The following is a 21,135-nucleotide window of genomic DNA, read 5'->3' on the forward strand; positions in this document are numbered from 1 at the left end:
TGACCCGAGTTAAAAAAAAAAAAAAATTAAAAACAATACTAGCGCCGCCTGGCGGAGAATTTTCTGAGAATTTTTAGGGTACTTTTTAGTTCAAAATTTTTAACGCGAGATGGCGCTGATTGTAAACTGAAAAAGTTTATAGTTTCCGGTAATTTTTGCGCTGTGCAAATGTTTCGAAAAATAATGATGTTTTACTTAATTATTCTCTTAAAAAAGAGACAGCAAGAGAAAAAATTGTACTTGGGTAAAGATAGTGTGAAATATAATTGTGCTTAACGTATTATATTTCATACTTTTATTGCAATCCTGATACAAGACAAATATGTTTTTATAATAAAAGAGGTTTTCAATCGTTACTTATTCATCAACAGTACGTGGCATTTACGTTAAGAACTTTTTTTTTTTAATTTCACATAATTGGCGGTAATATAAAGTTTGTGGTATGAGTATATGCTACATCGTAGTATGAAAATATCTGTATGTCAATATAAAAGAAGCTACTTGTGACTTTTGCAGCACACGAAACATGTCAAACTTAACTAATCCAACAATAAACTTAAAATTATCAAATGGGTAGCTATTACAACCAACTATGATCCTAATTTCATAGATAACTTTATTAAACAGGCCTTATATCAAAAGTTATCAAAAAAGTTTTTCCTTGGGCAGAATAACGAGTACTTTCTTTGAAATTTTATACATAGATTTTTACTTGTAAACGCTTAAAAGTTTTAGAAATAAATGTGGCGTTTGAAAACGAACGAAAATGTGGTGAAAAACAACAAAAGAAACATGATAAAAGAGGAGTTGTTAGTTTATGGAGTACCGTACATGTAAAAAACAATATAGGTATAAGACGAACTATAGTGGATCGGTTAGTTCAAGGATAAACGATAACCATAGAGTGTGTATAATAATAATAATAATAATTTAAACAATTTAAATCACGCTAAATATTTGATCAAATGTAGTCATAGTAGTTTTGATTGACGTTTTAAATGATTAAATCTTTTGGAAAAAATAGGTATTAATAAATTAAAGTATTACGGAAAGCTACAGAATTCAATTAAATTTAAAGAATCCACCTTCCAATTTTGTGGTACATTTACTGATAGGAGCGTATCTGCTCGTATTCTTTTGTTATAAATTGATGTTTTTTAATATTTGTTTATGTAAAATAATTAACGGAACTAAAAAATAAGGAACGTAGCACAAATTTGTACCGAGTAACTGTGGATTATTCGTTTGGGAAAGGTATACAGTGTACCCAAACAGCTGTAATGGAGTTTCAACAATAAACTTAACTGAACGTCACATAATAGCTTATAGTTTTATTCAAAACCTGAATAATTAGATTCAAAGTGTATATAGGTGCGTTTAGACGTACACGATTGCGCAGACGAAACTTGTTTTTCCACCTTTACAAAACATCTTCCACAAGGAAGCAAGCAACAATCCATGTATAATCCACAGGAAGAATTTTTTAAATTTTATTGCACGCAAAAATTAATGGATAAATGTTCGTGATGGTACACAACTAAAAAAGATGTCATATCAAAATGAGATACTTGGGGTTATCAATCGATAGATCGGTATTTTTAATTAAATCACATTTATCGCTTCGTGTTCTTCGCAGCATCTGAACAGCGTATTGATCATCAGATTACTCGCAAAAAAAAAAAAAAGAAAATTGATCAGCCATCACGTGACGATTTAAAAACAACAGGAAAAATCTTTAGGAGCCAATCGGCTTCCTTTTGTATCTCCCACCTTGTGCCCGATCGAACGCACCTTATTTTTTATATATAAGCGAAGTAGGCACAATGAGCCACACTAAGATTCATACTATACGTGAATCAAGTCTGTTTCTATACTCTCCGTCTTATCGTTACAAATAATGAATACTCGAAGCTACTTTTGAAACTTGTAAAACGAAATGTTGCGACGCACAAATCTGGCCCTTATAAGCGGCCTCCTTTGCTTATTTATCTTTATTGTTTCTGCCCAAGGTAAATAATGATGTGCAGTGTTTATTCTTCTTTTTTTTTTTTTTTTTTTTCTTATTGTTCCCGTGACATTGTTCCATAGGCGAAATCATATTTTGATTTTATAAGAAATTTCAGTGGTGTTACAATCTAAAAATTACATTAATCAACGCATAAAAATGTGATACGGTGAAAATATAAATATAAAATATAAAAGTAAAAATAAAATTAGTACAGAAAAGTGATAATTTTTATACGGGCAAGTCAAAGTGGCCTCGTTTCTTAATATATTTGATCGAAACTATAATCTGCACAATATATAAATTACGTAACTATAAAAAATTATTTTATCAGCACTGCAGTATTAATCATGCTCGTAAGTAATAAAAAATTTTTTTCTGGTTAATTGATGTTATACTCAATAAATGTTTAAAAAGATACCTGTGCAGGTTTTTTCGAAACATTTTTGTTTTCATCGTTATATTAAAATTATTCAATCGAGGATATTCAACTTATTTGTTATGAATATATATATACTTTGTACAAATTGTTGCTTGAAATAAAAAATTTAAAAAAAAGTTCTTTGTTAGATTGTGACAAAAGTAAGTGCAAAGGTCCCATAAGATATTATGAGGAGCTTGGATGCAAGCCAAATATCATGGATGGTGACTGTTGCGCAGTCAGTTACGACTGTACGCATCTGAGGAGAAGGTCAAAAAATAAATGCCACGTGAATGGTCGTGAATATGATATCGGAAAATCACTGCTTGATAAAGATCGCTCAGGGCCTTGTGACGAGAATTGTGCTTGCGTAAAAGGACCGAAAGGCATGTAAGTATCCAAGATCGAATTCTTAGCTTTCGAATATATTTTTATAAAATACTTTGGACAAAAATCTTTTTGAAAAATTTTCATTAGAAATTTATAATTAATTTATGTCCTAAAACAAAAGTCCAAAAATTCTAATTGGAAATTAAATAGTTAAATAATCAAGGGTAATTTCAACAACGATTGGTATGATTTTCAGTGCCATGTTTTCGTGCACTCAGGTTGATTGTCCACGTATTTTCGTGAATGAAGGTTGTTTCTATAGACATCAAGTGGACTCTTGCTGTGAAGGAAAAGTGGTTTGTCGTAAGTATCACTTATTTTAACAACGTACCTACCTGATATTTCTCACTCAAAAATTAGAATGACATTAGAAAAACAAAAATTTTTGCAATATTTCCAGCCAAGGACAATGGAGAGATAGAAATGTGTGAATTTAATGGAACCTTATACAAATACGGAGAAGTATTTTATCCCAATGACCGACACGTGTGCATGTGTTCCAAAACTTTAACTGGTAATTTTTATTTTTATTTTACAAATCCTTTTTTTGCTGTGATTATTTAAGCAATATTACATACATACGTCATAGTGCCTGTTATCTGTCCAATTTTCTTTAGCTTTTAGTTTTTAAATCGCTTCTATGTAGTCTACAAAGCCAAGATTTTGTATCCCAAGTCTTAAAATTGTAAAAGTAACCCTTGCTATCATCTTAAATCTTAATAAAATATTGACAAAATTGGTTACAAAATTTTTTAGACTTGAAACCTGCACGCAAAAATGATGTATGGCTATAGTAAAAATATATCTGACACGTATATTTTTGATACATTTTTTGATAAATATTTTAAATAAATAGGCTAAAACGTTCATATCTTTATTTTTGTAGAAATTCCAGGTATTCTATTAAAAATACTAAAAATATTTGAATACAGATTTTATCAGTTTAAAGACATTTTTTAGGTTCTAAAAACAATCATTACATGTATCTATTTCTAATGAAAATTTATCGAAAATAATATACAATTCGCATTTTACAATAGCTTAGTATTTAATCTTTGATATTTGTGGCAAAAATTCGTAGTTTTTGACTAAAAAAAAAAAAAAAAAAAAAAAAAAAAAAAAAAAAAAAAAAAAAAAAAAAATGCATAGAGTATGAAAATTGAAAGTATTCCAGTTTGGTAAATAATGTACTATAATTTTTATAGTTCAAGAACTGGAGATAATTTGCAGAACAGTACATTGTGGAATTGAATTAAGACGATCGTTCGAACTTCATGAAAATTGTCCACCTGTTTTCCTTGCACATCAGTTGCCGTCTCAAACCTGTAGCTATGAATACAAATGTCGTGAGTATGAAAATACAATACTATGAGTGCACTATAAAATTGATCTGTGAGCGATACATTTCTTTTCTGAAACTCGATATTCGATTCAATTTCAGAGGAGGACTACGACAAAGTGAAAAGCTCTCCAATAACTCGTAGAAAAAATTCCAGGGGAGTATCAGGTACAAACATTGAACAGAATGAAACATTATTGGTAAGTTAAAATGACGATCCAGTGATCATACAAACGTGAAAAAAATTTTTTTAGTTGGAATGAAGTGCAAATTTGGAAATATGATGATGAACATCGGTGAAGAATTGAGTCAAGAACACGATCCAACCGTCAGGTGTGTGTGCGAAGTGCCGCCGATGCTTTCATGCACAAAAATTTCGTAATCCACATTCGGTGAGCCACGAGGGATCCTGTGACATTTTTTTACAAACTTTATAAAAATAAATTCAAACATTTGAGTATCCTTTCAGAAAAGTTGATTCATCGAAAAATTTTTTTACTTTATTTAGTACAACAGTAATGTTTTTTATTTATTAAATATTTCTTAAGTAAATCATAAAAATAAAATCATTAGATTAAAAAAATTAAATATTCTATGATTTTACGCCTGTTGAGTCTCGATGATTTATAATTTTAATTAAGTCAAATTTTAATAACTGACTATACCTACCATCAAATGTTCCGCTTATGATTCGAGCCCCAGCTTCAGCCAAATCGAATCTGTTTTTTTTTAATTACTCTGTTAATTTCTGATGAGCTGTAACAAAAATATTTATTTTCATAATAAAAACGCGCTAAAAGGGTCGATAACCATTGAATGATAAGCGCAAAATTTTATGATATAGTCTGTTAATGAAATTTAAATTATATTTAAAAAATATAATAATACCTCAAAATATACATCCGTTAATAATTTTTCACTTAATTAGGTTTGTATTTATAATATTGAAAAAAAAATAAATAAATAAAATAAAAATAAAAAAAAAAAAAGATCAGAAATTATCGTGAGGCTTAATATGAAAGATAGTGTTTTACGTTAACATTTTTTTCCAATATTTTAAATTCTTCTTAATGATTAACTATGACTGGTATATATATATATATATCCTTAAAATTATATGCCATTTTTTCATATACCATGTCGTTGTAAAACGTTATTTAGCTAAACTATTATATTAATACAAAAAAATACTTAGCTTCTTAATTTTCTACGCTTTATGAATTTAATACATCATTTAACATAAACTATTCGCAGCATTTACTATTCAGCAATGCCTTTCATCATCTAGAGTAATAACATCGATAAAAAAAAAGTAATAAGAAAATATTTAAATAAAACATTAAATCATTTATAAAATTATATTTTTGATTTCAAACAATTATATTGTTTTCAAACAGTTGATATTTTTGTTTGAAAAGAATGATATATTTTACAATAATGATCGTAACATGATTTATTTAAAATAAAATTTTTATTGTTACAATTCTTTTCTTACGTTTCTACAGTATTTTGGATACGAGCATAAGTTACATTTATAAAAGGAGTCTATATAATATAATCTACGTAATGTAGTATCTAATTTACGTTATAACTATTCCTTACTTGCAAGCCTAAGGTCTCAGACATTTTTGGTGTAATATCGAAAAAAATTGTAGGGTCGACACAAGATACACATTTTTTGTGCAAAAATCACGTTTCTACCGTCTGAAATAGGTAAAGAATTTTTCTTGAAATTTAGAAAAAATTCACTAGTTTTGGTTTTATTTATTAATTTTTTTTTATCACGTATATAAGATTTTATTTGTTTGTAATCATTATAAAAATTAAATTAAAATCAAAACATTACAAAAAATTTAGCCTTTGTACAATGAACCATTATTTTTATAGTCATAGACACAATCAGAAAACTGGAGGCACTTTGTTTATCTCGTATGAATCTTCGAGAGCTTAGTGAATTCACATCTACGTTAAAAGACTATGAGAAAAGTGTAGGTTACATAAGTACGAGGAAGATGATAAATACTGAACGTCTTATAGTGTGCACTTATAGTACACGTACTTGCGTATATATGCATGTGTGTGTGTGTGTACATTTATTTTTATTCACACACATTGTTGGTGCCAAGAACAACCTTCGCAACACAAAGGCGAACGGTAAGATGTTTTTTGTTGTACGTGGCTTTTCTCACGTGTCGATTGAGAGGAAAACGGAGAAGACGCTGATGGTGAGTTGGCCAGGCTTTGTTTTCTAAAAAAAATAAAAAATAAAAATGTATTGGGTATAGTTATTTAAATAATAATGGTACGTTAAAATTCAATAGTACGGAATAAATGGTTGTGCTTTCATTATTTTATAATTATTATGACTTATAACACATCATTTTGATCGAAAAAAAAGCTTTTTAAATAATTATTTTTACTTATGTATAATATTAGTGATGTACTCAGAAAGATATGTTACCTGTAAGATTGCACAAATAATATGTGGAAAGTACGTTTACAAAACGAAACAATCAGTGAAAAAATGTAAACAGAATTTTCTTCTTTTGGAGTTTTGTAGGATATGCATACTAAAGAATAAAATCGCGCGAAACGCGTTTAAAAAAAATTGTTTATTCAAAAAAATAACACTTTGAATCATTGTTCTTGATATAAACATATAACCGAGTTTCCAATTGCCTCTTCAAATCAGTTGCATAAATAAAATATAAAACACAACTAACAGCCGCGATTAACAGTGACCATATGCACACATATATGGACACCCAATCGCGTTTAACCGTGAGCTATAAATTAAACACTTTTTAAAGGTAACAAGAATCTCGACACCAACATTCCATACGCCTCTCGTAACTCGTAAAGTGTAGAAGAGGTAAAATAGCCAAAGAAAATATTAGTGCCATAAAAATTTCCTCTGACACGCTGGAGGCGCCTCTCGGCCCTATATATAGCGCAGACTCGCCGTACATGAGTATTCCCTCGCTAATAGTACTCACCTTGCCAGAACCCCCAAGCTGCCCATGTATACATATATAAAGGACGCATTGGCTCTGCAAATTCGCCTCGGGATTCGCTGAATTTGCTCTCTCTCTCTCTCTCTGTGTGTGTGTCTGTGCAGGTCATAAATGTAAAACGATGGAATGCATCGGGGCGGCGAGGAGGAGGAAGACTGGATTGGCGCTCAAAGTACTTTATAAACAGTGGCAAAGAGGGGTAGGGGGAGTTGTGCGAATGCAAAATCCAAGCAGCTGTTTCACCTCCCTTCCTTCGGCTCTTTTCCTCTCCAACCGAGGTAGTTCGCACAACTATACATAAATATACACTCTGCAGGGTACGTATATTATGGGGACGTACATTATAAGAAGCACGTATATTTGTGTTTTGTGAGCGCGTTAATGATTCAAGTGATGGGCACCCTGTCCGTCTCTTTAGCGCCTTTGACGCGCTCGTGTGCAATTCGAAACGCTTCGCCCGCCGCGGCTCTTCGCGCGGCTGTTATTAAAAAGTTATTAATACCGCGCTCTCCATACCACTGGACTGTTATTGCAAATTTCGCGCGTATGGCTTTGCGACGCTTCCTTTCCCTCGTGTTTGCGCTATGAATTTTTCGGGCGATCGTATTTTATCTGTGTCGATGATCACGCGTTTCCAACCGATGAGATCAATCTGCGGTTTATTATTAGCTTATCTGTGTTTAGCGGGGAGGATTAAATCGGTTCTCTCGTGATTCACTTCTATCGTTGCGAATGTCGTTTTAGTCGTAACCACATTCATTTGACCCACCAAATAAAATCCCTGTGACCATACTTCAACTTTTCATAATTTTTAGCGATTGTAAGAAAAAAATGTAAATTTATAGCTGATTTTTGCTGACTTTTTTAACTATATCGGTAGTTCTTACACCAATTATCGAGAAAAAAAGGAATTATCGAGATTAATCAACGAGATGGTTACCTCGATTTACTATAATTCAGAAAAATACAACTTTCGCCAACAGATTACAATAATTTTTTTTTTTTTTTTCTTAGTAATAAATGTATCGATTGTGTATTAATTTTAAAAGCGTAGTTTTTCTCATGAATTTGGCCAACTGCTCGTTTGAGTGGAAAAAGGGAAAAACTACATGTACAGTATTTCTTCGATAATTTTAGATAAAAATTAGATATTCGTAACTTGTAATTTTCAAACCAAAGCTTATATATTTTTTATAATAAATTAATAATGCTGTCAAAGCATGACCGATCAATTAAGAAATCGCCATAGTAACTTCCGCATCTTTTGCCAATAGTGCCCTCTTGGCAAGTAAAAGTATACCAATATTAGCGAGTATAAAATTGGAAAGAAAAAGTAGAACTTTCCTTCCCCTGTGCGGAAGAAATATCCCGCAGCTTCTTTTCCTAAAATCACTGTCATATTTTACCGCCTTCGTACTTCGCGAACGCAACCCTCCAACTCTGCCGGAGCATCGTCCGTACAGTACATTACATTTCGTGGGCATACATATTCCATTAATGCTACTTCGCGTATGCAAAACTTTGGACTTTCGTGAAATTTTTCGTCCTAAGCTCCACACCGTATCTCGGCTGCACGGATAAAGAAAACACACGATAGCCGAAGGAAAAAATATCATCGAGTGCGAAACTTTGAGATGTGAACGTGCGTGCATTGTCGAGGGAAAACTTGCGAGCGTCTCGAGAACAAGTTTGGCTGGGATCGAGGGGTGCAGGAAGTATTTATTCTGCAGAGTTGGAAATTGATTCGAGCCGAAGTCCATCCGTTCCTCCAGAGATTGTAACAATAGTAAGTTTGTAATTGGATTGGTTTTTAAACGTGAGCAATAATATTATTGAATATTATCGGTATTTTTAACATGATCTGGGGTAGCTTAGAATTTTGATTTCTTGCGCCATTTGTCCGGGAAACTAACTACGCGCGAAAAATCACTTATAATTACGGAATATGATTTTCCCACTCTGTTATTATTAATTACCGATTTTTGTGACAAGATCACGTACCGATTCCAAGGGCCGATACAACCTCTATTCGTTTAAGCGTAGAAAGTTTTTAAATATTTTTATACCGGATACTAAAAAGTTTAAACCAACACTACATTTTTTAACGGAGCAAAAATCTCGCAAAAAATTTATAAAAAATTCCTTTCGGGGCCTGTAGAAAAATAAAAAATTTTCTTCTCGTCTGTTCACGTGTTCAAGTTACTGCTCTCTATCCAGACAAAAAATACACATCCCGCTCGCTACCGATCTATAGAAAAAGATACCATCAAATTTGTCACTTAAACTTTTTACCTGTTCGAAGTTGATGATTTTTATAAGACGAGAAAAATTACGATACATTAACGATCAAGTACAGTCCGTACTTACTAACTTACCGATTTTCTCCCAACCAAAGCTACCGAACGACCGGATGACAATTACGAGCATACTGGTGTCACTTTAGTGAAAATTTTATTGATTAACACGGCATGAAAATTGAATATTTTACCCAACGACCTCCCTGAAAGTCTTACAGTTTCTTACGATGCGTGTACAAACCTAATGTACCAAAAACCGTGAAATACGCCTAAGGGAAGTAGGTACAAAAGGTGCATACTGACAAAGTATCACCGATGAGGATCGAAAAAAGTTGCAGGAGGGAGGCAAGATAGGTACAACAATAGGTAACGCACGCACATAAATATAGGAAGATGCAGAGAAAGAGAAGGAGAGAATCAGCAGCAGCAGCGGCGTGGAGTCGCGCGCTCCACCAGCTTCGCAGGCAGTGCCGTCGCGAGCGTCGCCGAGGCAGCATCTCCGAGTTCTGTCTGGTTAGGCGCTCCCAACTCTCGCGATTTCTATCACTGCAGTGGATCATTTTTTTTTCTTCTTCTTCTTCTTCTTCTTCTTCTTCTTCTTCCCTTTCTCCTCGTGTTTCGCCCGCGCGTTCACGTGCTCATTTTTGCTGCATTTTTGTTTTCCTTCCGATTTTTAACGCGCGACATTAGACCACCTTTTTCAAATTACACTAGTGTTGACAGTGACTCTGTAGTCAAAGGATTTTTTGTTCATCATTTCCTTGCCAGGAAGTGCAGTTGATCCAAAGTACTTTTAACGTAGTTTGCTTTGGATAATATACGTACAAGTAGCAATAAAAAAAAAAAAAAAAAAAATTAAAACAAAAAAAATGAGATAAGCCGCGCTCGTTAGTACGTACTCACAGGATCGGCTATCCTCTCCCTCTGCACCGTTCGCCGGCTTTGGAGGCGTGAGCTTGTCGGTGGTGGACACAAGCGGATTATAGACATATACTCCTACATGTATATACCAAGAAAAGGTAATACGAATATACGGTAAAAGTGCAAGCCGGTGGACGAGCGAGGCAAAAGCAGGTTGCAGGGACAAGGAGGCTAAAGGAGACAAGAAGAAGAAGAGACTGCATCGGCAGAAAGAGCGGAGTGACGGGCGAAGGTCGGGTGATTTTCAGCGCGCGCCCACCCCCTCGCTGATGAATTAATGGGTGAGTCGATCGGTCTTTTTTTTTCTCTCTCTCCATCGATCCTGTATTTGTTTATTTCAATGTGTGTTTGTAAGACATGTGTTGAAATCGGAGCGCAGAAGAGCGGTGATGGATTGCGATTTTATTGGGTGCGTGATGAGATTTTGCAAATTTAACAAATAGTGTTGAATGTCACGTGTGAATAACTTGCGGATAAGGACCGTGGAGTTTGGAAATTCGGAGTGGTAATTGTTTTGTTCGAAATTTTTTTACAAGTTGATATTGTCATTCAAAATTTTTCGACAACGGAAATGCGCATTCGTATCATTTTAGAAAAACATTTAATCTCAGTCATTCAAACATCTAGTCTCATTGTTAACATTTTTTAAAATAAAAATAAATACAAAACAGATTAATAAATTATTCATCAAAATTTGGAGGCATACGTAACATGTTTACTGATCAATATCCTGAAAAATAATCTATTTTTAATCTGTCTATTGTAGCATTTATTTCAAAACATTATCGTTTTCGTTAAATATCTAGTTCTTGCAAGACAAAAGCATTTCTTTTTTCAGCTATTTTTTCTTTTTTTTTTTTTCATAGTCTTTTTCTTTTTTCACTAAGGGATACTGTTGAGTAGGACAGTAAAAATACCTTTTGGAATATTCTTGACAGAAATGTTTTTAACTTGTTTGATATAAAATTTTTCCAGAAACGTTGAGCTCTGTAATATTGCTGGAACTACTTGCAGATACTCTTAATTTAATTTTTTTTTTTTTTTTTTTTCTTTTTTTTTTTTTTTTTTTTTTTAATAATAATATGTGATCAAGAATTTAAAAAATTCGTGTATAAAAATAATAACTCATTAAATGTAATTAAATTTTCAGAGAATTTTTTTGACGTCTTCAATAATATTTAAAAATTTCCAAAAATTGCAAAATCAAAGTAAACGATTGCATACAAAATGTGTGTTTATACAATTATGATTTTCTACTACTGTAAATTTATTCAATTTTGTAATAGTAGTAAAAAATGGCCTTAAAAATTATTTATCAATTTTGATTTAAAAAAGTATTATTTTGACATTATAAAATTATACAAAATAAACCTACACAATGTGTTTGGGCACGTATAATAATGGTACAATAGATCCAAAGCGTTTAAAAACAAATTTTTTGTATTGTGTGTACTACTGCATAACGAGTTACGGGTAAACTTTTTTTTTTAAACTTAAATATATACTCCTTTAAACATTTTGTTTCTTAAAGGATGTTGTTTCTTGAAGGATACAAAAATGTTGTTTAATAATAGCCAGAGATTGTAAAAAATAGAGTATTTGGTTTACTTATTTAGACTTACAAAAAAAATGTTGCTATTTTACTAGAAAACAATCTAAAATAACGTAACTGATTTTTTTTTTTTTTTTTATTAATACCACAACTCCAGGAATTCATATAAAAATTTCGATATTCAAAGGTTTTTCCGGGTTAGGATATACTTATACCCTGATATTTTCAGATTTTTAAAATTGTATAAGTATGGTTAAAACCGTAATTTACGTAACCTCTACTATGGATTATTGCCTTTCGAGATTCCATCTCATCAGATTTTAGATCTCAGAACAACTCTTTTTTGTCAGTAGTTTATCAAACTGATTTTTTATCATACAAAATCATAAAAAAATTTTTAATACGATTAATTTAAAATATAGTAATTTTTATTTAGTAATAAACGTAATATACTACACACTTTGTAAATTTTTTTTACTGTTACATTTTATCGCATTAAATTAAAAAAAATTTTTTTTAATAAATAAACAAGTGTAATCGTTGTTCTACTCACTTTTTTTTATACCAAACAACTCCAGTGAATATTATAATCTTCTTAATATGTATCTAATTCATCGAAATCATTATCGTTTTCTATCTCATCAACATTTTGCCATATAGTATGGCATTGTTGGTATAATGTATACATACTAAGTATTATATAATTCGTAATATGACAGTGGATCGTCATTGAAAATTGATTCCCAAGTAACTGTTCGAAAATCTCATGTACTTTTCTATTTAAAAAAACAGGTATTTTTATTACATTAAACTTTTTTTTTTTTTAAACTGCTCCATCTTAAGTGGGGTACTTTGGACATAGGTAGTACCGTTCAGGCTCCGATGAAAATTTTTTTTTCCCTGTCAATAAACAATCAAGTCCAATAAAAGAACATTCATTTCTGAAAGAAAGCCACGGAAGGCCAAAGAGCTCAAGTTTTTCTAAAGACTACTTGATAAAAAATCGAGATGATCTTAATATTAGCTCTCTTTTCCACTCAGCTGTCGTTGCTCGTCTTCGAGAATGGGATGGATGAATAAGCCGATTTAATGTCTGTTATACACGAGAAGTCACGGCTCTCTTTGATACACTACAGCGATGTACTTGGAGGAGCAATCACGTGTTCTTTTATACGAAGAGTGTCACTCTCTGTCAATCTGATAAATATTTAAATTAATATGTGAATAATCAGACTTAATTTTAATTATTTTATGAATTTTTAAACACTAAAAAAATGTATTTCGTGAAAAAAATACATTCTTTTTGCTGAACACTTTTTTATTCATAACTATTTACAATACAACACTGAGAAAATTTTGTTCTGAGAGATACACATTTTTTCTAGTATATTCCACGTATTAAAAATTATTGTAAGATGTTTTAAATCAATCATTTAAATAATTTGATGCTATTTTCTCTAAATTGTTTTTTGTTGTTTGTTTCACATTGTTTTTGCAAAAAGTAATTAAAAAGGTGTTTTGTAGCACAATCAGTGCATTATATTTTTAGCAAATATTTATATTGTAAAACAGTTGAAAAAATATCCGTGCCCAAATTTACGTATGATTTGTAGCAAATCAAAACTGGAGTTCATAATATCCCTTAGTTTTTTTTTATTTTGTGGTAAGAACTATCCCAAAGTCTCAGGGTCTGTCTTTTAATTTTTGTTTCTCTCTGTTGGAAGTAATAAATCTTTAAATAGTATACGTAAATATATTTAAAATGTATAGAATACTTAAATTTTATTTTACCCCCAAGTCTTATTATGATGTTTGGTGTATGTTAACTGGTTTTTTTTCGAGCTGAGAAATTTTTTGAAATAGCGTGCAAGTTAAAAAGATGTATAATTCCAGGAGTTTCAACCAATTTTTACGAGCTCCCAAGCTGGTACTTTTTTTTTTTTTTTTTTTTTTTTTTTTTCTCTGTCCATCTTAAATTATGCTATCAGCCAAAATTATACCTCAATTTACATACTGAGGTAATTACAGTGTACGCCTTGTGTATACTTACTAGTAGCTAAACGCCTCGAATTTACTTGGCTAAATTACCATGTAATTTAATGCTAACACGTATAAAAAAAAAATATGCCTTTGAGCATTTCTGGAGGGTACCATAACTTGAATATTATGATTTTATTTAAAGTATGCACATGAGTACGTAAAAATTTCATCCATTCCATTTGTAATTTTATTTTTCTACTCAGTGAAGTAAACAAGTGTATAATTCTTGTTTACTTCTTTGTATTCTATACAAAAAAAATTTTGAAAGCTTTCTAAAATTACTTTGCATAAGTATTTTATGAAATAAATAAAAGTGAAAGAATCTTGAAGTGTGTACAGATGAGATTATAAGTGATGGAATTTCCACGATGAATATAAGTCCATCGAGAACCAGTTGCACGTAAATAAATATATTTTTTTACGACCAAGTTACAATTCTCGTTTCGATTTCATTCTGTTCTTTTTTATTTCCTCGAGAAATGCATAGGGTGATCTTTGCCAACGATTATTCTAGCCTCTTCCGACAAATGGTTGGTTCTCGATGGGCTTTTTGAATTACTGAGTCGTACTGATTTGGAGTAGATCTAGAGTTGAGTTGAGTAGATGCAAGCGTCCACAAAAAATGAAAAGTTTTTTGAAAAAATTTCAAAATTACAATGCAACAATCACATTGAAATCAGAGATACTCAACGTTTGAAATTTCAACGCTCGATCCCTAATAAAAAAGCCACTCGTTCCTTCGTCAACCATCACTTACGACTTTCTCACACAATTAAATTGCCAACCGGCATGTATTAAGCACACACATACACACACACGCACACACATCTGTTTGGCAGTGACAGCGAGTCTCTGGCGTACATACACGCACATCACTCGTGCGAAAATCGATACACATCCCTCTCAGATGCCAAGGCGCATACCTACGTGGGACCCGTCTCTTGGCAACAAAGTACAACCTAACAATGCTCGACTCTCGAGTTAACGCAACGGGCACCACCGCGTCGGCTTGTAGGGTTTAAAATACTCGTTGTATTAGGTGTTGGTCGACGACTGCCCTCCCAAAAGACGGGGTGTAAAATTATTGTCCCATTCACGAGAGTCCGTCCATTCTTCGAAGGTATACGCGTATGTATGCGGGAGCAGGTCATTGCGCGCCAGCATATCTCTCTCGTCGTAGGTGATGAGATTTCATCCAAGTCATATTTTACAACGTATTACACGCGTGTTTGGTCTCGCGTCATTTTTACCAACGCAATCGTGTGTGGATAGTCTCAAACACCTCATTTAACGATCCTAAGGGAGGAGGCGCAAACAATTTTATGCTCCCTCATTCTCGGTTTTATTACGGCGATAAAAGACCCGAGAGTTTGATCATCTCTACTACGTGCCTTTTGGGGCATTCGTAGACCAAACGGCCCTGCCGAAAATTATTGGAACCATGGGAATTATGCAAGTAATCTGCCGGCCGGAAGAGGCACGCATGCCTGGCATACTTCGCACGCGTCGCTTTTTCTATAAACACTTCGGCACGTGGGTGTGTAGGTGTTCGTGCAAGGCGTCGAGTCGAGAAGAGCCAACAGACGAGGATCCCTCTTGTACTCGTTTCCGCCTTTTTTCCCTATTATATGCACCGGTGTACACGTATATATATATGTATATACATGCACATAGGCGCGTTAGCCCGGCGCCAGTGGGACTTTGGTTTGGCGCGCTCGGCTTTTGCCATTGCGATTTTGGCGTCTGTTTTATAGGTATACCCCCCAATACATGCGAAACGAGAATGAGAGGGGACTTGGATTCAGGGGGCTGCGTTCACTATATACCTGTGTATTGCACCTCTTCCTCTCTCTCTCTCTTTCTCGGACTTGTGAGGCTTTTGTAAGTAAGTATTTGTACAGGGATGCGATTAATGTTCGCGGGGCTGCGGTGAACTGTCGAGTTCGCACGTGGTATTTTTAGTGCATCCTAGGGCACGGTTTTTGGACTTTTTTTTTCTTTCTAATTTAAATTTATGTCGAGAGTTATTATTAATTTTTTTTTTTTATCACGTCTCAAGCAGTATCCCCGGTAGATTTCATGTAATGTGTAGAAAAGTTTTAGTAATCATGAATTTTGCAAAGATCAATGATTTTACACTGAAAATTTGGGACTTGAGAAAAAAATGTTTAATGCAAGAGATAAAACGTGATGGTTAAAAGCAAAATAATACCAAAATATTTGTTAGAGATCTTTGTAATCTAAACATGTACGTCATTGTCAATGTAATAATGTATAGTAAAAAATTTCTGATACTTTGTATATGACAATATTTGTTCTGTAAAGTCCTTTGACAAAATCATTTGTTATATTAAATAAATGTTTCTCAATTTACGCTCCATCGATTTTCATCACGTAGTTTTTGTACACTCGCAAGTATAATATACAAAACAAGTGACACTGCGTGTTGATTACCTAAAGTTTGAAAACAGCGATAAACTTTTAATGCACACCTTAAGCCAAAAAAAATTCAACAGATATTATTGAATATTAGATAACCTATGCTCACAAATTTCTTCGATACCTTATAGGTCAATTGACTCATATTAATATTCGCTTGGTTAATTGCGTAGCAAGGATTCTATTGGATTTCTTTTTTATTTTGTTTTTATGTGCATTGGTAATGATTTGAAATAAAATAACTAATTTGAAAATTACAGGGCATTTAAAAGTTATCTTAAAGAATATTCTGTCAAGCTAAAAATACACCAAAAGAAGATGTATATAAAATGTCCTACATTTTTTATTCGAGATATTAGAAAAACATCGGACGAACGCCTTTAAAACTTCACAGAAAACTCATTTGACTCTGTTAAAGCGTAGGTATAAAAAAAAAAATTGTGATTACGATTAAAAAAAAAAAAATCTATCAAAGTATCCTAATGCGATAGTTGAGAGAATATTCAGCAGCTAGTATACAAGTACTGTAAATAAAGCTCTACAAAATAAAATACCGTCAATATCATCAGAGAAACAAACGATCTACCGTAACGTATTCCAATAGCGTCTAACCCACTAAATATCGAATACCTTTTGAAACACGCCATTTCATCCTACTATACCGACGGTCAGTCCACCACCCGGATTCTCGATCCCCCTTAAACTAAATATCGCAATAAGCCGAAAAAGCACAAGGAAAAAATGATCAAAGCGCCATAAGCACTGAAACGACGCGCCAATCTACAATTAAGCGTAATTGATATACAGATCGGCGCTATTTATAGAGAAGCGCGAGGCAGCGCGCGGAAGCGATAATTACGCATGCCGAGGGGGGTTGACCCAACTTCTGTGGCGCGTATGGGTGTACAAGCGCAAAACCGAGTGGGGGCTGGTGCGCGCGTGGCCCGGGGAGATCTAATGGAAAAACGAAACGGTGCGTCGCCCCCTTCCCCCCCACGTACCTCGAACCACTTTAACGAAGATTGATGTGCTCCGCTCTTTCTCTTTCACCTCCTCTTTTCCACTCGTCGAGTTGATAAATAATTTATTTTTGAGTGATAGCTTTTTCAAACAGGCGTTTTTTTCCAGCCACTCCAGCTCTATCTAGTCACTTTATGTCTTTTTCAGTTTTGATTTCATTTGCCAACTCGAGTTGACTTTATTTTTATTCTATTACCGATAGATGAGCCTACATATTGTAATGTAAAGTCGTTGCCCATAAAAAATCAATCGTATTATTAAAATAGATAGATGATAGACGCAATAAATCCGTTAGCTATCTTAATACTTATAAAAATCAAAAGCACAATGGACATCGTAGTAAATTGTTGCTTTGATCATTTTTCAGGTCAAAGAGTTTGTTGGATTTGTACTCATGTAGACATAAGATCGATAGCGAACTGTTAGAATAAACGTCACATCGATTAAATTATGTTATCCGAGAAATGGAAGTTGGTCGCTGTACGTATAGCTCATCCTCTCCAGTTATTGGATTTATATTCGATTGTAGGTAGTGCTATTGGCATTTCTATAAAAGTTGGTCGAAAGAGAAGAAATCAGCAATGATTCTTCATATGGATGGGTTTCATTGTTCGTCTCAATTTTCGTTTGACAAGATTAGACGTGTTGCTTAATTGAATTTTTTCCCAATTTTTTGGTTATTAGTCTGCTAGTCCTTGTCAAATGCAGATACTTAATCGTATGAGATTGAATTTACATTAAATTTTTTATTTTGACAATTGGTAGACGGAAAATGATAACTTGTCTGAGAAAGTTGATAGTTTGGTCAAAAACCAAAAATATAACAATTTAAATAAAGAGATTAGGCCTGTAATAGTTCTAATTAAAAATATAATAAATGCACTCAACCTATCTTAGAATTTTTTAACTAAATTTTTATTACTCTGGAAAAAAGGCGTAAAGCAGATATAGCAATGACTATTTTTCAAAGAAAAAGAAATAAAACTATTTTTTCGAGTGATATATATGAAATCTATCGGTTCAGAAATCTTTTTTACATATATGTTTTACGTATTTCACTCTAAAAATTAAACATTGATGTACCATGTATCTGTAGAAAAATCATTTTTACTTTGTTTTCAATTCATATAACATTTTTCTCAAGAACTATAGACACTCTTTCTGTTTTTACACTCGGTACTTGAAGAAAAAGAAAGAAATACGATTGCCAAGTCAATAGTACTGTATGCGCAAGTATGCATAGTTATATCATATGCATACACATCGAGTAGCTTGCATAGTTTAGTGACTATGTACCAACAATTCTACTAATAATTACGCTTTTCTGTCCTTTAAAAATGATTGGATTTTAATTTTTAGGGAATTTCAAAATAGTATTTTTTTTTTAACATGATGTTACATAATTGATACCTGAGACTATTGGTGGTACACTTTTTACATTTTCTCAAAATATCAAAATAAAATATTCCAAAGACTCAACAATATTATGTACTTTACTGTTGAAAACACTATACATACCACAAAAATTTAAATAAAATTATTCATGCATTCCCTTTAATTTTATACCCAAAAATTTCGTGTCGATTTTTTTCAGTTATTTTTCAAGTTTGATTGACTCATACTATCATAACTTTTTTTTATCAATTTTTCTTTTTTTTGGACAGAGTTTTAATTAGCAAAAGTATAATTTTATTTTATAAATATCTTTTTACAACAAATAAGACAGTTGTATTGAAATAATTTATTAAAAAACAAATTAACTGAGTTTTCAAATAAACCTTGTCAAAATGAAATAATTGGATTGAAAGTCATGGATATTTTATCAACATTTGTCGGATGTAGTCGATTTCAACGAAAACACGTGCACTCATAAAGTACACGTACTTCAGCTTGTATTGAATTTAACGTTTGATCAACAGATATCACATACGTACTTGTATATTTTTAATTTTAACCAGCTTTTATAGAAAAAAAAACAACGATAAATACATTTTTCAATAAGATTGGGAAGTAAAATGAAATCTCAACATTATTTGCTAATAAAATTTCTCATCGTATTCGCAATTTTTTACTATTTACATATAATATGTAAGTAACAATGTGACCAATTATTTTTCATGGAATCTCTCACATACACATGTACTTACGTGTTCAGATGATATGTTAGTCTAAATGCGACATGGCGCCTTGCACGAGCCAAGAGACTGCGGCTTGTATAGCTTCCTCCTCATTTCACCGCACTTGGTAAGTGCTCTTCGCTGCGTGTATACGTATGCATCTCACTCGGTTCGCTTGATGCATGTACTACCACGTGTGACGTTTGAAATTGACTTTTGTAAATAACGAGCTGTCTCATTTTTTTCCAGTCGAACCGAAGAAAATTAGAATAAATTAGCTAATCGAGACCCGGAAAGGCGTTAAATATAGAGCGAGACGATAGTAGTGCGGGTTTTCAAGTGCCACGCACGATGATGCTGATAATGTTGATTGAGTCTAATTGCAAGTATTTTTCTTCGGTATTCGATCTACATCCTGTTTGGTGTATTGATAAACCTGATTTCACTTCGTATTTAATGTTTTACGAGTTCCTAATGTCCTCCTGTACAACCATTGCTGAAATTTTTTTATTTTTATTTATTCATCTGTTTATTTATTTAGTTTCTCTTATTAAAAGTATCAAAGTAACCCCATTTGTTTATTGGAATAAAATTCAAAGTAATTCAATTCCAATACTAAGTTTGGTTGCTGTGCTCGAAGGGATGAAGTTGTTGCTTTTAGAACGCAGTGAGTAAAGTTCAAAGATAACATTGAAAAAAAAAGATTTGCTCAAAAAAGTGGACTATAGTTACAAACTAGAAAAAAAATTTTTAAAATATCATTTGCTCAAGTTGTCAGGTGGTTTATTCTTAGAGGATGGGATAGGTAGGGCTAGAGTATTTTTGAGAATAGACTCAAGACGTATAAACAGAGGGTCCATCAAATTGAAGCAGATGAGAAAAACATTTAAAGAAAAAAAAAAGAATAAAAAAAAAATAAAGACAGGAGAGTCAAATTTTTTTTAAATATGACAAAATTTCTCATTAATCAGTCATAATTTTATCAAAAAAATTGAGTTTTAAAAGCTTTCCAACCAACAGAAAGTTCCATATCCCTTAAATCTCGCGTTAAAGTACTACATGCTGTAACACTTATATTATAGGTATGTACGTACAGAAATATCTATAAAAGTCGGGGAAAAAAAAAAAATCTTTGTAAGGCATAAGAGAAAAATCCTTTCGCCAACACAGCTTTGCGCGAGAATCTTTCAATGTACATACTTTCGAGCACTTGATTCGCCAAGTATAGCTACAACTGTTGTATAAATCATCTCGTGTACAGTGGCGAGTTCACTGACATTTTTACATCAGTGCGTCTTTCCCTACTCCAACTCTTTCATCGATTCTTTATTTTGCCCACACGTTGACTCGGAGAAGCGCTTGTATGACCCTTGCCGTGTTCTTTATGATGTTTGTGTGATTGAATGCGCTTGTTTTATGACTATCTTTGCGCTGAAGGGTGATATGATGAAGTCGTGGTACTGTTTGTAGATGCAGCGATCGACGTGACTGGATTTCTGGTCATATCAATTATTCATTGATTGGAGGTCAACGTTCTTACACGTAGACTCGTTTGCTGCTTCATTTTACCAGCATAGAGA

At 32.7% G+C, this 21,135-nt stretch overlaps 2 protein-coding genes across 2 annotated transcripts in view; both read left to right on the forward strand.

Moving 5' to 3' along the window:
- The first annotated feature begins 1,840 nt into the window (after positions 1–1,840).
- Positions 1,841–10,665, forward strand: LOC106641955 (uncharacterized). The gene is made up of 8 exons (XM_089590748.1): positions 1,841–2,009; positions 2,576–2,816; positions 3,013–3,119; positions 3,217–3,330; positions 4,258–4,323; positions 4,410–4,488; positions 9,866–9,979; positions 10,509–10,665. The coding sequence occupies exons 1-8, from the start codon at positions 1,937–1,939 to the stop codon at positions 10,663–10,665; spliced, it is 951 nt and encodes a 316-aa protein (XP_089446874.1). The 5' UTR covers positions 1,841–1,936.
- Sulf1 (Extracellular sulfatase Sulf1) overlaps positions 9,956–21,135 on the forward strand; it is a 64,124-nt gene continuing 52,944 nt past the window's right edge. Inside the window, exon 1 of the mRNA XM_089591268.1 lies at positions 9,956–10,668. The gene's annotated coding sequence lies outside the window, so the exon portion shown is untranslated. The remainder of the gene's footprint in view (positions 10,669–21,135) is intronic.

The sequence above is a fragment of the Copidosoma floridanum genome, unplaced genomic scaffold (assembly GCF_036245765.1).
Source record: "Copidosoma floridanum isolate Cflo_tuat_1 unplaced genomic scaffold, Cflo_Japanese_pri ptg000013l, whole genome shotgun sequence".
In the NCBI taxonomy this organism is placed as follows: domain Eukaryota; kingdom Metazoa; phylum Arthropoda; class Insecta; order Hymenoptera; family Encyrtidae; genus Copidosoma; species Copidosoma floridanum.

What these genes read in the sequence shown, in the direction of transcription:
- LOC106641955 (XM_089590748.1), top strand. Translation starts at nt 1,937, where the DNA reads ATGTTGCGACGCACAAATCTGGCCCTTATAAGCGGCCTCCTTTGCTTA. An exon ending in CTTTATTGTTTCTGCCCAAG is followed by an intron (nt 2,010 to 2,575) that starts GTAAATAATGAT and finishes GTTCTTTGTTAG; the next exon opens with ATTGTGACAAAAGTAAGTGC. An exon ending in GAACACGATCCAACCGTCAG is followed by an intron (nt 4,489 to 9,865) that starts GTGTGTGTGCGA and finishes AGGAAGATGCAG; the next exon opens with AGAAAGAGAAGGAGAGAATC.